Source organism: Mustela erminea, chromosome 4 (assembly GCF_009829155.1).
Source record: "Mustela erminea isolate mMusErm1 chromosome 4, mMusErm1.Pri, whole genome shotgun sequence".
Taxonomy (NCBI): Eukaryota; Metazoa; Chordata; class Mammalia; order Carnivora; family Mustelidae; genus Mustela; species Mustela erminea.
In genome coordinates this window covers 34,478,758-34,496,532 of record NC_045617.1, presented here as the reverse complement: position 1 = coordinate 34,496,532, position 17,775 = coordinate 34,478,758, and the positions used below count along the sequence as shown (strand labels likewise).

General features: G+C 35.8%; 1 protein-coding gene across 2 annotated transcripts in view; it reads left to right on the top strand.

The window, feature by feature from the left end:
- Positions 1-296: 296 nt before the first annotated feature.
- UFL1 (UFM1 specific ligase 1) overlaps positions 297-17,775 on the top strand; it is a 32,570-nt gene continuing 15,091 nt past the window's right edge. The window contains exons 1-10 of one of the 2 annotated variants that reach the window (XM_032339027.1): positions 307-490; positions 1,439-1,498; positions 1,745-1,890; positions 2,854-2,882; positions 3,785-3,882; positions 4,460-4,574; positions 6,356-6,486; positions 13,082-13,140; positions 15,876-16,022; positions 17,280-17,455. In XM_032339027.1, coding sequence (XP_032194918.1) covers positions 1,863-1,890; positions 2,854-2,882; positions 3,785-3,882; positions 4,460-4,574; positions 6,356-6,486; positions 13,082-13,140; positions 15,876-16,022; positions 17,280-17,455 — 783 coding nt within the window. In that variant the 5' untranslated portion in view covers positions 307-490; positions 1,439-1,498; positions 1,745-1,862. Of the gene's footprint in view, positions 491-1,438; positions 1,499-1,744; positions 1,891-2,853; positions 2,883-3,784; positions 3,883-4,459; positions 4,575-6,355; positions 6,487-13,081; positions 13,141-15,875; positions 16,023-17,279; positions 17,456-17,775 lie in introns of both variants that reach the window. The other variant, XM_032339026.1, reaches the window with a different exon arrangement.

The following is a 17,775-nucleotide window of genomic DNA, read 5'->3' as shown; positions in this document are numbered from 1 at the left end:
AACCTTCCCCAGAGGAGAAATAGGAAAAAGTAACATTCTAAATCCAGAATGAGAGTAAAGCAATTCCCAGTCTTTATGGTACCCGAATTAGTCACCTTTGTACAAAAAAAAAACCAAAACCAAAACCAAAACCAAAACCAAAACCAAAAAAACACAACGCGTACCTACCCTTCAGTACTGTCTCCCAAAAGCTAAAACCTGTAGCTACACAGCACGGAGAACGCCCCGCCCGTGCGAGGTGGGCGGGGCTGCGGCTCTTCCGGCACGCCCCTGCCGGCGCGGACCACGCGCGCCCGAAGTCTGCGTCGGGGGAGGAGCCTCTTGTCCCTCCGCGCGGCCTGTTCCGCTTCGGCTCCCGCTGGCTTAGGCTGACGTGTCGGCAGTTCTGCGGCGGCTCGGCGAGTGGGGCCGTGATGGCGGACGCCTGGGAAGAGATCAGGCGGTTGGCGGCTGACTTCCAGCGGGCGCAGTTCGCCGAGGCCACACAGAGGTGCCGACCCTCCCTCTCCGTTGCGGGGTCCAAAATAGCCCCTGGCAGCCACGCCGAGATCTGGGGCCGGGGATCCCTGGCTCTGGACCCCGCACCTTCCCACCCTGTGTCACCATTTCTGCCTTCTCCTCTCTCCCGTAGCCTGGATTGCAGCTCCAAGTCTACTTCTCGGCGGTGAAGCCCGAAAGCTTCTGCGCCCCGAAGAACCCCCCCCAGCCATGCCCAAGCCAAGAGCTGGCGCGCCCCGCCCTCTCGATGGCCGAGGCTGGCGACTTCTAGCTGTTTGCAGAGTGTCCCTCTGAGCCTTATTTACCCGTCAAGTCCCTACGGCATCATGGCCTGTTGTACATTACCTGACCTAGAATAAGCCGGAGAGGAGAGGCTAAGGCCAAAATACAGTACTTAGCGAATGTCCTGTTGACTCTTTTTTGAGACATTTTGCCTTTTTGTGCACCAGAAGAGTTGTGCTAGGCCAGACCCCTGGTCCCATCTGTCATTTTTAAGGACTCCTTGGACACTGGCATTTCTTGCAAACCCACTAACCTTGGGGGGATGTGTTCTGGGCACCCTAACTCTGCTTTTTATGTTACAGAACACATGCACAGTGTTAACAGAATGCTCTCTGTGGACTGTCTCTCACCTTTGATGTTTTTGTGCCTTCTGGGGCTTGAAGACCTTAAATCCTTTAATACGGTATTTTGTAGCACTGAGAGCAAACTAGGGCTACAGGTACTTAAGTGCTTGGATAACAGTTGCCGTCCTGGTTTTCCTAGGCCATATCCTGCCTACAGACCAATAGCAGTAGGGAAACAATCACACACTTAATTTAAAAGAAAATTCTGGTTTGGTTTTTTTTTTTTTTTTTTAATTGACCTTAAACGGTAAATTGAAGTTAAAAGAGCAGGATTTTTCCCTATCTAAATTATATGTCCTCACTTTTCTATTCAGATTTGAAGAGTAGAAGCGGGTCCAGAGGAGGGAGCAAACTTGAAATTCTGTCATAGAATGGTTTGTACCAATTAGGTACATGACTTGAGTTTATGTAAACCTGCTTGCTCCCAAGAATTGTTGTTGTTGTTTAACTTACTGAATCAGTATAGTTATTACTAATAAGAAATACAGATTTTGTACTATAGACCCTTGTGACTATTCATCCAAACTTTTTTTTTTTTTTAAAAGCCCGTTTTCATGCATTGTTAATTTTGTTAAGCACAAATGTATCGAGTGCATTTTAAAACTTCTTGTGTCTCTCAGGTTGTCAGAGCGGAACTGCATTGAGATTGTGAATAAATTGATTGCTCAAAAACAGCTAGAAGTAGTTCACACACTTGATGGGAAGGAATATATTACACCAGCTCAAATTAGTAAAGAAATGAGAGACGAGCTACATGTCCGAGGTGGTAAGTAATTCCTCAATTTTCTCCTCTGGTTATTTGGAAGGGAAAAAACAACTTAAAACATAGATAATAAATTATTTGGAGGGTATAGGACCACCCAATTATATTGTTATTGTAATAATATTATTTTTAGGAGTTATATATCCTATAGGTGAATTAATCAACTGTTTCTATTCATAGTTCATGAGTTTATTGCATGACTCAAGGGAGGTTACTCAGCTATTATCAGGTGGTAATTATGAAAGGAGAACAGATTTTAAAGGATTATAGGTTGTTGAAACATGAGGCTATACTACCACACTCTTTTTAAAAACTTAACTTTATGTGTTTGTAAATTAGCAAGTAGTATGGTGCTATATCTATTGTAGGAAATGCTATTACAAACATATAAAGTTTTTGTCTTTTTAAAATTTGAACAAACTACCGAGCTAATTTGAATACTGTTTGATTAAAATAGAAGCAACTATGAAAACAACTCTTCAGTAGATGTTATCAGATACACCCTTGGTGCTGATTCATCTTCCAGCATAATGCTAATAAAATATTAGCTATAATTTGGAATACTTAACAGATTTTCTTTTGCCAATAGGTGGAAATGTACTCATTCCAAAAATTTTTTAAAAGTTCATCTGAATTTAGTTGTATCCTTTTGGTCACAGTAGATAAATTGTGATAGGCGGTAAATCTTAAGTCTATAGGTCTGGCCAACTTATGTATCAGTTGCTGTTTGTTACTGGCCTGATGTGACAGATAAAACTTCAAAAATAAATTATTGCCTGTGCCTTCAGCCATAAATAATTATTCAGCTAATGGTTTGTATTTGAAAACATTAATTATTGTGGCTTTATGTCCTTTGTAGAAGGAGGACTTCGACTGCCCATAATGTAAATCTGTTGACATTTACAGTTTTTGGCTTGTGTGTACTTATATGTAAATATGACATTAATAGATGTCTTTTCTTTAAAGGTCGAGTGAACATTGTTGATCTGCAACAGGTAAATTTTAAATTTATAAAATTTTTTACTTTCTCAAGTTTTTGATAGTGTGACTTAAATATTCATTAATGCTGGTATCGTATTTGTACAGTGTTTGTGAAGAAATAGTTTTATAGTCCTCAGTAATAAATTTAATCAACTTAATAAGTTCTAATATATTGAATGATTTAATAAATTCTTCTTTCTGGGGCGCCTGGGTGGGTTAAAGCCTCTACTTTCGGCTCAGGTCATGATCCCAGGGTCCTGAGATTGTAGCCCCACATCGGGCTCTCTGCTCTGCGGAGAGCCGCCTTCTTCCTCTTTCTCCCTGCCTGCCTCTCTTGTCTACTTGTAATCTCTGTCGGTCAAATAAATAAATAAAATCTTTAGAAAAATAAATTCTTCTTTCTCAGTTTCTTGCTTATTCTTTACCAGATAAACTCATAGTTGTCATTTTATGTAGTCACAGAGTTAATGTAATTTGGAGAGGAAAATAATTTTCATGTTTACATGCTTTTAGTATATGAAAGGAGTAAAGAAATATTTTTAAAAGTAGAAGATATTTCTAGAACATATAAGTGTGCATGTCATTAGCAAGGTACACTATATACAAGAGGCTGGAAAATCTTGTGTAAGTGGTGCTTGTTGTATGAAAATATAGCTTCTTAATGCAAACTGTCCTAGCAAGTGAAAATGTATTGTTCAGAAATGAAAGTTAGTAAGCAATAAGCTTCTAATTTTTTATTTGACTGAGACTTTTTCACAGTATTTCAAATTAATCTAAGAGAAAGTAAGTTTTTAAGTAGATAGTTCTAATAGTCACTGTATTTATAATTCTAATATGTAATATTATAGCTCTAATATGTAACAAACTCAAGAAACAATATGAACTTATCACTAATAGAATTTTATTTATTTTCCAGGTAATTAATGTGGATCTGACTCATATTGAAAGTAGAATTGGTGACATTATAAAATCAGAAAAACATGTTCAGTTAGTGTTGGGACAACTGATAGATGAGTAAGTACAGTATTTAAGAGCACTTTTTTGTATTTCTTTATTTTTTTTTTCGTGTTTAAAGTTAGAACAGTTTAGTGTTTAAGTTTAAATAATTTAGTGTTTAAATTTAGAACAGTTGTGACCAGTTTGGCATTTTGTTTAGAACTCTCATAATGCTGATTTTCATTATTAGGATCATTGTACTTAATAAATGCTTGATTGTATGGAGTAGTTGGAAATAATAAAAAGTTGGATTTTTTTTCCTGTTATCTTAAAGCAGCACAAAACATAACTTTTATGATCTTTCCTTTATAATCTTAACTCTGAAACAAAACATTCTTCCAAAAATATTAATGAAAAATGACTGAAGGAATTTACATTGTATTTACATTGTTAAAAAATAATCCCAGCACTTATCATTTGATTGACCTTACATATTTACATGGATAAGAAAAAAATAATCTTAAGAATATGAGTCACGAATCAAGTGTATCTAAACATACCCTATTCACTATTTTGTTGGCATATTTTATTGCACAGAAATTAAACATAAAGAGGAAAATCATTACTTGTAATTTTTTTTTTTTTTAACTATTAGGAACTATCTGGATCGCTTAGCAGAAGAGGTAAATGATAAATTGCAAGAAAATGGTCAGGTCACCATATCAGAGCTGTGTAAAACCTATGACCTTCCTGGAAACTTTCTGACACAGGTATTTTTTCTTAATAGTGTGATATCTTTTCAGATAAATAAAGAATTTTAATTGGAAGAAAAAAACTAGATTTTCTTATCATTACTTGATTTTTTTGACTATTGCTGTTGTCGCAGTTTATTTGGGGGATACTTCTGAACATTTATGGCTCTGATGAGACCATTTAGAAATGATTATTTCTTTGTTCTTAAAGTAGTTTGGTATTTTAGAATTACAGACATTTATTTTGTACAATGGAAAGTGCATGGGCTTTGGAGTTAAACAGACTTTGATTTGAATTCGTTTATGCCACTGTTTAGTTATTTAGTGTTAGGAAAATTATTTCAACTCTTTGGTGCTTCAATTTACATATCTTTGAAATGAGAATAATTAGCTTTTTCATAGACTTAGTAAGGTTATACACATGGTGTATCTAGTGAGATGTCTGGAACAATGGAGGTACTCAATAAATGATGATTTTGTTTTGTATTTACTGGGATAAATAAAAGTCAAATCTCTTCTTAGGTATATATCACTTTAAGAAAATTCAGTCTCATAATTGCATGAGACTAATTTATAATACAAATAGATATACTCACCCATTTTGAAAGAGTGATTTCCTATTATGGCATCTAAAATACCATTTGAATACAGACCTATTTTATATAGTATTTCAGGAGCCTATGTTCTATTTTAAATGAACAAATATATTTTAATCACAGAAGGTCAAAATATTTTTTGTAAAACACATTTTAAGAGTATCAGAACAGACCCAAATGATTTCTTAGGAAACTGCACTGTTGACACATTCTGGAAATGTGTATATTTTCTTAACATTTTTCAGTTCTAGTTTTTCTGAATATCACAGGCAGTATTCTAAAAGCTCATTAAGAAATTGTTGAAATGCAAAAAAAAAAATTGTTGAAATGCATTTTTCTATATCAGAAAAGTATCAGCTACTCCCCTAAGTAGTGCTAACTCATCTTGGGATGTGAAATATGTCCAGACTTATTTCAGACGTACCTGGCCCCAGCCTTAGTCCTAGAAATACTCTCAGAATTACCAGGGAATCATGTTATCTGCTAGTATAGATCTCTGGGCACAGATAAACTTGTTAATAATTGCATCAGAGAAGAGAACTTTTTAGGTCTTAATATTTGTGTAGGTTTCAGAATCTTGGAATTACATTTATTTTACTCAGTGTTCAAAACTCCAGATAGGGTCTCCTTGAAGACCCATGTATATATGTTGGCTGCCTTTATGTTTCAGGCTGCCTATATCTAGAAAACTGGTTAAGCAGTCACTTTTATTTTACATTAGAAATAGCCCTTCTTGGGACACCTGGGTGGCTCAGTGGGTTAAGCCACTGCCTTCAGCTCAGGTCATGATCCCAGGGTCCTTGGATCGAGTCTTGCATTGGACTCCTTGCTTGGAAGGGAGCCTGCTTCTCCCTCTCTGCCTCTGCCTGTTTGTGCGCTCGCGTGCTCGCTTGCTCGCTCTCTGATAAATAAATTTTTTAAAAATCTTTAAAAAAAAAAAAAAGCCCTTCTTAGGAAGTAGCAAAGCCTTTTAAGATACCAGCTATTTGACTCATTGAATTCTTGATTTTGCTCTGACATGAAGTTTCCTAGATCCTAAATCTTCATTTTAGCTTATAGAGCCTCTGAATTTGTGTTTGTTGAAATGTTCAATTGTATGGGTAATACTAGCAGCATGACTTTATTGAGACTATACAATTATACAATTATATATATATAATTTTGTTCTTTCAAATTAATAAAAATTTGCATCTTTACCCCCAGGCCCTAACTCAGCGACTAGGTAGAATTATTAATGGACACATTGATCTTGATAATAGAGGAGTAATATTTACTGAAGCTTTCGTAGCTCGACATAAAGCACGTATCCGTGGACTCTTCAGTGCCATTACCCGGTAAGCCTATTTAATTTTTTTTAAGCCTGTTTTAAAATAGGTACATTTTTACATATCTTTGACCATGGTGTGCTTTTTTTTCCCCTATGAGCTTTTTCTCTTTTCTTTCCTTTTTTTTTAAATTAAAATCTCATTCAGGATCCTACTTCTTTAGGCATACAGAAGGATTGGTTCCTTCTGTGAAACGGAAGTGGGGATTCCAGAGCCCTAGAATGTAGCCAGACTCTCTCCAACCCACATCTTCCACTCCCCACGTTAACCACCCTCATAACCCCAGATGTGGGTCTACAGAACAACTAGAGGGGTATATGAAGTCATCCTGGGATCATGGAAGGAGCAGGCCGTTTAAAGTCAGAAGTCCTCAGGCCCTTGCTCTATCATACAGTAACCATGTGAGCTGCAGCAGATGTCAGTTACCTAACTCCTTTGAACCTCAGAGGGGTTCAGACTAAATGCCATCCTACAGTTCTAATGAATAACAATGTTCATTTCAAAATCACTTGAACTTTTCTAAAATAAGAATTTCTGAAAATGGGGGTGCCTGGACAGCTTAGTTGGTTAAGCGTCTGCCTTCAGCTCAGATCATGATCCCAAAATCCCAGGATCAAGCCCCACATTGGGCTCCCTGCTCAGCAGGGGTCTGCTTCTCCCTCTGCCCTTCACCCCATTCATGCCCTCTCTCTCACTCTTGCTCTCTCTCAAATAAATAAAATCCTCAAAAAAAAAAAAAAAATTCTGAAATGTGTGGACCCCGAGTGACTCTCCAATATGGAGGACATTCTCAATTATGTCCTCTCTCTTGTGTCATTAACTATCTCAGTGGCTTTTGGTCCAAATTTCTCCCATTTTAAAACAATCAAACCTCTCTCAACCCCATATTCCACTCTGTCTACCCCACCTTATTTATCCCTTTCCTTAAAGTAAACGATCTCAAGAGTTGATGTCTTCTCAGCTCACCCATCTGGCTTTTACCAGGTTACAAAGTAATGACGTCAATAGCATGAACTTTAATGCATACATTCTGACATTGTTTTCCTTGACTTGGCAGCAGCATTTAACTTCATTTAAGTGTTCTTAAAATGTTCCTCTCCTTTTTGTTTTTGTTTTTGTTTTTAACATAACATTTTATTTTTTAAAGCAAAAGAAACTGCTTTCTTCTTACCTCCTTTGGTTGTACATTATAAGTCACCCTTTCTGGGTATTCCTCCTTTCCTAGCCTTTAAAGTTTTGTTTCAGGCCATCTTTTATTCTTAGTGTGGCACTGTCTTCCTAGGTGACTTTTCCTTTCTTTTAAATTTCAGACTCATATTACCCACACAGATCTCTACTGAAATGTTTTATAAGTCCCTCTCATTCAGCATATTTAAACATATTTAAAATAACTCATCATCCCTGAGCCCCACCCTACCCCACCTGAATTTATTCTACTTGTGTTTCCATTTTAGTAGTGAATGTTACTAATCCAGTTGGTTTTGCCACAGTTCTGGGAGTCATCCTTTATACCATTCTTTGTTTCACTTCCCCCTTTTCTAGAACACAAAGGCTTTTGAATTCTGTGTTCTAAAGATTTATGTAATCTTTACTTCTGTGACATGACCATTGCTCCCACTTCAGTCCATATTTTAGCTGGGCTATTCTAGTAGCTTTCTAACCAGTCTCACTTCCTCTACTCTTACTACCTTCTGGGACATTGTTCTTTTGTCCTTCAGCAAATCAAAAGCATTTATTGAGCACCCAATATATGCAAGGCACTGGTACAAAAAACTAGGTTAGAGAAGAAAGTGTGCAAGTTAGTGCAACCATTTTCTTTTTTCCTTTTTTTTTTTTAAATCATCTCACAATTACAGAAAAATTCAAGAGAACCTTTTTTTTTCTGTCCATTTGAGAGGAAGTTCCTTCCTAACATAGTATCCCATCACAGATACATTAGTCTGTGTCCTACAGACAAGGGCATTGTCCTATATAACCACATAACTACAATACAAACATCAGAATATTGACATTGATACATTCCTGCCATCTAGTCCTCAGAGCTCATTCACATTTTACCAGTTTTCCAATAATGTCTTCTACTGTAAAAGGACCCAGTTCACAATCATATATTGCATTTAATTGTCATGTCTCCTTAGGCATCTTCAGTCTGGAACACTTAAATGTGGTCTTTTTTTTTTCACTTTCATAACCTTGACACTTTTGTTAATACCATAGGCCAGTGATTTTATAAAATGCTCAATTTCGCTTGTCTGCTATTTTTTTCATGCTGATGTTCAGGTTATGCATCTTTGACAGGAATGTAACCAAAGTGATTCTGTGTTCTTGTTATTGAATCCTAGCAGGGAGTAGACAGTTTAGATTTTTCTAGTTACTGATGGTATGCAGTATAACTTCTTAGTAAGGAGATATCTGTTAGACTTGCCATAAAGCTACTTGTATTTTCTTTATAATAATTTGTGGGGAGGGCAGTTTGAGATCTTATAAGTCACGCTGTTTTATTTTTTTTAACCAAACTTTCAGTTTATTCATTTGTTTAAATCAGTATGGACTCATGGCTCCCTGTTTTATCCATTGGATTAAAATCTATTATTACCATTATTTAGATACTTTTAAACTGGCTCTGATTTAGCTATTGGCCCACCCTTCATGCTGACTTCTGTGTCCTTTTAATACTACCCCATCATTCTTGGAAAACATCTCTTCTTTCTGGTAAAACAAGAAGCTATAAGCTCAGCTCATAATTTTATTGCCCCAAACCTAGAATCAGCCATTTCCTTAAGGAACCCTGCCTGGTTGAGTATACTATTTAGAAACCAAGATCTGGACGCTTAAATTGGTTATTGCTATTTGGTTTTCAACGCTCCCAAGCCCCCTCAGCAGAAAAGTTAGGGGACACACAGACACGTTAGTATACACCCCTCTATTTACCTATATTTTTGTATTTTTTATCGAAAACCATGAGTTCACACTGATACTTCCAGTTCCCTTCCAAGCACCTAGTTTTGTCCTAGTTTTCTCCTTTTCCATATTTGCAGCTTCCTTCTCTGGCCCTGAGAAACCTACTTCCCATTATCCTTAATATACACTTGGCCCTTGAACAACACAGAGGTTAGGGTCACCAACCCCCACACTGCAGTTGAAAATCTGGGAATAACTTTTGACTCCCCCAAAACTTAACTGCTGATAGCCTCCTGTTTACCAGAAGTCTTACCAGTGACAAATAGTTGAATAATGCATCTTTTGTATGTTATATGGATTATATACCTTATTCTTATAATAAAGTAAGCTAGAGAAAAGAAAATAATAAGAATATAAGAAAGATGGGGTACCTGGGTGTCTCAGTCAGTTAAGCATTTGCTTGGGTCATGATCCTGGGGTCTTGGGGTCTAGTCCCATGTCATCGGGCAGCTCCCTCCTCAGCAGGGAGTCTGCTTCTCCCTTTCCCTCTGCCCATCCCCCCAATTTGTGCTCATTCACTCTGTCTCTCAAATAAATAAAATGTTCCCAAAAAAAACAAGAATGTCATAAGAAAAAGAAAATACATTTTCAGTGCTGTACTATATGTGTATTTTAAAAATTTACATATAGGGCGCCTGGGTGGCTCTGCCTTCGGCTCAGGTCATAATCCCAAGGTCCTGGGATCAAGGCCCGCATCGGGTTCCCTGCTCAGCGCAGAGCTTGCTTCCCTTCCTCCCTCTCTGCCTGCCTCTCTGTCTACTTGTGATCTCTCTCTGTCAAATAAATAAATAAAATCTTTAAAAAATAAAAATAGATAAAAATAAAAATAAAAATCTCTATATAGGGGCGCCTGAATAGCACTGTTGGTTTTAAGCATTTGACTCTTGGTTTCTGCTCAGGTCATGATCTCAGGGTCATGAGTTCGAGCCCGGCACCAGGCTCCATGCTCAGTCAGGTTGGACTTTCTTTCCCTCTGCCCCTCTCATGCACTCTCTTACTCTCTGTCTTTCTCTCAAATGAATAAATAAATCTTTAAAAAAAAAATCTACATATAAAGTAGACCCATGCAGTTCAAATCCACATTGTTCAAAGGTCAGCTAAATTTGCTTATTTGAGTGATTCCCCTTTATGTAACTGATACCCCATTGCTGCTGCAGCTGTCAGCCCCATGTGGACGCCCTCCTTTGTCCACATAGGCCCCGACAGCCTGTGTCCTGACACAAGAAACTGGTATCAGTAGTTGTTTCTGGAGTACTGGGTAGCTGAGTGATGAGAATATAGGGGGATTCAGTTTTGTACCTTTTTCGTACTGTGTGTGTTTATTACTTGATCAAAAAATAAGAACAAAATATAATTTCCTATTGACATTTATTTTCTTTGACTAATTATTGTGGTGAGTGTAGTTACCATCAGGTTTGGCAAATAATATTTTTTCTGACTCACAGTAGCCCTGAAGAGGTATATTATTAAAGCGTGAGGGCAAAACAAATTCTGAGCCTCAAAAGATTTTGCTAGGCTGTGTGGCTTCCAGATAGTTCCATTTAATGTACCATATCATCATATTTGTCTCTTAAATATAAGGAGCCCCCCACTCCCTCCACTTTTCTGGTCTAACTTTAGAGAAATCACCTTCATCTCTGGTTTTAAAAGGGTTTATATCGTTGTGATGGGTAGCCAGAAAGAAGAACGGGAAATACTTAGAACAGGGACATATATAGGTATACTAAACTGCACTGTATTCCAAATTGAAATAATAAAAATTCAACAGCCAAGTTTTATTGTACAAAAAAAGCTAGAAATTTTGTGTGTTTCAGTTACATGTTTACTCAAAATCCACAATAAGTTATACACGCAGAAATTTTAAGATAAAGTCCTTCAAGGAGCCCTCCACATTTTTGTAGGGATGTGTTCAGATAGAAGGGAACAGAAAAAAAAAAACAAAACATGAGAATGTTGTAATAATTATAATATAAGCAGAGAGCAAACTTCAAGCACCTAAATGGACCTGATTGGTTTGGGGACTCTAATTTAGCTGAAACAGTAGGATAAATTAACTTAGTAAAAAAAAACAAATGATCTGCATGAAAATTTTGTAAAAATAATAATTTAGCCAAAATTTCCAAACATAGGGGTTTTAAATATCAATTCATATTCAGACAAATGTTTCTGCTCTCCCAAGTTTGTTATAGACAAAATTCATAACATCTTCGATAATCAACTGAGTACTTGGAATAACTTAAAAAGTCTCTTAGTTATATGCATAAAAATAAAAACATAGACTATAAACCTAAACCAGAAAACAAGCATAACTGGCTTAAAATGAATAGGGGAAAAAAATATAGTCATAAAAAGAAAGTCTGTGTTGTTTTCTTTATAATTTCCCTTACTTAAAAAAAAAAAAAAAAAGTAATTGGGGCACCTGGGTGGCTCAGTGGTTTAAAGCCTCTGCCTTTAGCACAGGTCATGATCCCAGAGTCCTGGGATCGAGCCCCACATTGGGGGGGGGGGGTCTCTGCTCAGCAGGGAGCCTGCTTCCTCCTCTCTCTCTGCCTGCCTCTCTACCTACTTGTGATCTCTGTCAAATAAATAAATAAAATCTTAAAAAAAAAAAGATAATTATAAAAGAAAAGCATTCTCAGGGATCTACCCCCCAAAATGAAGAGATATGTCTACACAAAGGCATGAAAAAAATTGTTTGTAGCAGCATTATTCATAATAGCCCCAAACTGGAAACAATCCAAATGTCCATCATCTGATGGATGAATAAACAAAACGTGGTCTCTCCATACAGGGAATGCCATTCAGCAATAAAAAGGAGTGAATACTGATTCAGGCTTCATCATGCATGAACCTCAAAATGATGCTAAGTGAAAAAAATCAGACATAAGAGACCATACATTGATTCCATTTCTATGAAATTTCTAGAAGGGCAAGTATGTAGTGGCAGAAAGCAGATCAGTGGTTCTCTAGGACTAGGGGTAGAGCGAGAATTAACTACAAACATCTGTGCAGGAATTATTTGGGTGATGGAAATATTCTAGACTTGAGAGCTATAGTGATGGTTCCTCAACTTCATAAATTTATTAAGATGCTTGAATTGTAGTAAATTATGCCTCATTAAAGCCGGGATTTTTGTTTTGTTTTGTTTTGTTTTTTTAAAGCAGTCATTACAGAAAATAGTGATAAACAAAAAGCATTTTAAGTGGTTGCCTTCCAGTCATCCACCTAATCTGAGAGAATATCATTCCAGATTCCTTTCACTACATATATAATTTTACTTTTCTTCAAAAACAGGATCAGATAACATTCACCTGGCTATTCCTAGGTAGAGAAAGAGCCTCCCAGAGAGAAAGACTAGAATAAAGAAAAACATAAAATAAAAGCTGATCAGATACCACTAAATCTGAGGAGGGAATTTGGTGAGAAAGTGAATTGATCCTGGATTGTGAATACAAATCAATTCCCCTGGAATTTCAGTAGTGTAATTCTGATTAATGTTGTAAAATCTGGTGTTATTTTTGCCTTCATTTTTCTTTTAAATTAATTGGTGTTTTTCATAAACTAGCTATTCTAGTTATTTTTATAATTCATAAATATGTGTAACTCTAGAATGACTAAGGTCTTTTTCTTTCTTTCTATAAAGGCCTACAGCATTAAATTCTCTCATTTCAAAATATGGATTTCAAGAGCAGCTGCTTTACTGTGAGTTTGCTTTAAATTATATGTCACTTAATTAGCTGCTAAATAGACTATTAAAGTGAAACTTAACTAATTTTTCACGTTTTGACTTATTTTAACCTTAAAACTTACATAGCTGAAATATTTCTCATTGAAAAGCTTCTCTATACCAATTTTCATGTATATATTTATTATATCCACCAAACATTTAATGTTGGCTACCCCAAAGGAATAGAATGAAAAACAAACTCTGTGTGTATGTGTGTGTGTGTGTGTGTGTGTGTGTGTGTGTAAAATACTGCTATGCATATATATTTATAAAGAGATATTTAAAATTGTAGGATTAAGAATAATTTTCACTTTGTTTCTTACAGATTCTTGCTACATTTTCTAACATGAAAGTAAATAGTGTTTGTCTAAAAAATTTTTACAGAGGTGCTAGGCTGGCTCAGTCAGTGGAGTATGCGACTCTTGATTTCAGGGTCATGAGTTCAAGCCCCACATTGGGCATAGAGCTTACTTAATTAATAAGTAAGTAAATAAAATATTTTAAGAAATAAAAACATTTTACAAAGAGGATACCAGTAAAAATATGTTCTTAGCATTTAAACAACATTGTAATATCTCCAGAATAGTCTTGATTCATTACCTATATTATGTGTGTGCTTGTGAAGCTGTTACCAGGTTTTGAGGGTTTTTTTAAAAATCTTGGTGGAATAACTTTTAAAAACAATGACTTAATCTTTTGGCTCAGATACCTGTGCAAATAGAAGAATTAAAATGAAGGATAGAAAAGAAATTCATGTTTAAAACCAAAAGTTAATTTTAATTTCCTATATTTTTCAGAATATGGAGTTAAATTTTTTGTTTAATAAATTTAAAATTAAAAATGTGACGTATGGGGCTTCTGGGTGGCTCAGTGGGTTGGTTAAAGCCTCTGCCTTCAGCTCAGGTCATGATCCTGGGTCATGGGATCGAGTCCTGAATCAGGCTCTCTGCTTAGCAGGGAGTCTGCTTCCCTGCCTCTCTCTGCCTGCCTCTCTGCCTGCTTGTGATCTTTGTCGGTCAAATAAATAAATAAAATCTTTAAAAAAAAAAAATGTGACATATATTGGAATCTTACAAATTGGTGATTGGTGGGATTTCATGTAGTTTTTCAAGTAATAATTGATAACTTTTAATTTAGCACAGATTTGTGCTGTACAGTCATGAAATTTATTTGTTGCAGTCTGTTGAAAAATCTAGACTTTTCTAATGTTATCCTAATTTACTCAGCACCAAAATCTTGTAACTCATATAAGCTAATTTTTATTTCTGGTAAAGGCTGATTTTCATGAACATTTCTTTGCCAGTCACGTATTGACTGTGCTTTCTAATTTGCTTAGAAATAACTCCTTCCTATCTGCTTTTTTCTTTTTCAGGGTATTTTGGTATTTAAACAATGAAATGTTTAGTTAAATGTTATGGTTTAAATAAAAAAGCGTGTATTTTATGTTAATGGCTGTACTATCCAGGTCTCAACTGGCATTAGCCTTTTGACGATGATGAGGGTGATTAATGATGATGATGTGTGGTGGTGATGATGATATTTAGTTAAAATTTACTGTGTGCTCATCATACACCAGCTACTATTCCAAGCACTTTACTTGAATACGACAATTATTGGAGACACTTGCTATTATCTCTATTTCATGGCTGAGAAAATGGAAGCATAAGTAAAATGACTTGCCCAGTTTTTGTCAGGGAGTAGGTGACAGAGTTGAGATTTGGACTTAAAGGGTGTCTAAATCTAGATCCATCCTCTTAACCTAAGCATTATACTTCTCTTACATGTGTTGCAATTTAAATGGTAGAAATGTAATGACATTAAAAAAAAAAAGTAGAAATATAATAACATAAAAGTTTTCATGGCTTGGGGTGCCTGGGTGGCTTAGTAGTTGAGCATCTGCCTCCGGCTTGGGTCATGATCCCACGGTCCTGGGATTGAGCTCCACATCGGGTTCCCTGCTTGGTGGGAAGCCTGCTTCTCCCACTCCCTCTGCTTGTGTTCCCTCTCTCACTGTGTCTCTGTCAAATTAATTAATTAATTAAATCTTTAAAAAAATTTAAAAAATTGTTTTTCATGGCTTTATTTCACACAGTTGATTCTAATGTGATCCAGGTGTCTTAAATGTTCTAAATAGGAGAAACTGAATTTGGAAACACTTAGTGATTGCATATTATCTATTCTCAGAGTGTTTAGTCATCCACTTTCAAACATATAAATAATGGCATTTTTTCCCCCAAAATTGCTCTTAACTAAAAAATTCAATGTTAGGGGCACCTGGGTGGCTCAGTGGGTTAAGCCTCTGCCTTCCGCCCAGCTCATGATCTCAGGGTTCTGGGATAGAGCCCTGCATCGGGCTCTCTGCTCAGCAGGGAGCCTGCTTTTCTCTCTCTCTCTGCCTGCCTCTCTGCCTACTTGTGATCTCTGTCTGTCAAATAAATAAATAAAATCTTTAAAAAAAAATTCAATGTTAATATTAACCAGTTTGTGTTACAAGTTCATTACTTTTAACTAGTCACCAGAATTTCCTAAATTTGTGACCTGAATATTCTCATAATTGGCAGGAAAGTTTTGTCTAAAATATAATACCTTCATTTATGCAATTAAACTTTAAAATTGCTTTTTTAAAGGAGAATAAGTAAATTGTGAAGTAGTATTTTACTCTTGACATTCATACCTGCTCTGATTTATTTGTATTTGGTTTTGTTTTAAGCCGTGCTTGAGGAACTCGTTAATAGTGGACGTTTACGAGGCACTGTGGTTGGTGGGAGACAGGATAAGGCGGTGTTTGTCCCTGACATTTACTCCAGAACACAAAGTACTTGGGTGGATTCCTTTCTCAGACAGAATGGCTATCTAGGTAACTATTTCTTCTTGTCTTTGAAACTAAAATTTCTTTCTTCTATTGCACACGTTCTTAGAAAGTATTTTATTAGTCCTGGGAGTACACACATGCTCTACTATTGACAAAAGATTATAATGGTTCTCTGTGAATGTAAAAGTAGCCGAATTGCAGATTTTTGTTGGTTTTGGAACTGAGTTTAATTTCATAGTTACTGAACAGTTTTAATATGGGAAGGCCAAAACTGGTATTGATTGTTACCAGTGTTCCAGTGATGTGATACTATTACAATCTCAAGAATATTTTAAGTCACAAAAAATAATCTTATTTATTATATCTTATATTTTATGAAGTTGCCCAATTATTCAGATACATAATCTTAGAAATACTTTATTGGCTATCAGCTTTACAGTGTGCATTTTTATTAGTCACTCACTTCTTCAGAAACGCTGAAGCTATTCTCACTCCTTTTTCAGAGGTTCTGTCATTTGGGTAAAGTAGATTGACTGAACTTAATCATTAAAACAATTAGTATATGTATATTATATATAATAGTCATATACATTATGTATGTACCTGTAGCTCACTTAGTTTGATCAGTTTCATAACCCAAGTCAAATCATGTAAGAAATCAGTTGCTTTCTCAGTAATAAACCTGTAAGATACTAATGGTTCAAACAATTTAAATCTATACTAGAATACTGGGTTTCACTTAATGTTTTCTTCACTTTCTGTTATGCCTTTCAGTTTCTTCAACCATGGACTTGGATTAGAACTTTGTTATAATCCTTTTCTTAAATAGATTATTTGGGGGCAGAGAGTACAGTAGATACCTCCAGTAACCTTAATGGCTATAAATTTAAGTCTTTTTTTTTTTTTTTTTTTTAATTTTGTTTATATGCTAAGTCTAGTCTAAATTAAACTAGGGAATTACTTTGTCTTAAGTTATCTGATACCTTTAGTTAACTGTAATAAGCAAAATAAATTTTACTTTTTGTTTCTGTAAATTATTACATTCTCCTTCACCCCCATTTCTGTAGTTTTTTGGTCTGTAGTTTTCATGTTTCCCTTTGACCCCTCAATTGGAGACGGTGTGACATAGCTGGGATGGAAGAAGTATTTGAACTAATTTTTCTACAGCTATGTTTAGTAATAAAAATTTGGAAGTGCATTCACAAAGAATAGATATTGGTAGAACTTATTTTTTCTAGGATTTCTAAAAGATGGGAATAATTGACAATTTCTATTCCATTTCTATTTGTGATGTATTTCTAGAATTTGATGCTTTGTCCAGACTTGGAATCCCAGATGCTGTGAGCTACATAAAGAAAAGATATAAGACGACACAACTTTTGTTTTTGAAAGCAGCTTGTGTTGGTCAAGGACTTGTGGATCAGGTGGAAGCATCAGTAGAGGAAGCCATCAGCTCTGGAACATGGGTCGATATTGCAGTATGTTTTATCTTCTTCTTATTAATTTTCCTTTAAACCAATGATAACTGATACTCACCAGTATGTGGTCATTTTAATAATTAGGATACATAAAGATAGTCTTGGCTTTGTAGCCAAATTGTAGCAGACATCGTTATGGCAAAAACAAACTTAATTATGCTTAAAGACTTTTAGCTTTTGAGGTAGAATGACCTTTTAGATAGAGATAGTCAACATCCAGAATTCCATAAATCTCAAAACAAGTAAGCAAACAATATAATACTCATAACAGTCTTGCCATTGATACTGATGAGATTTCTTACAATCTTATCCAAGTATTT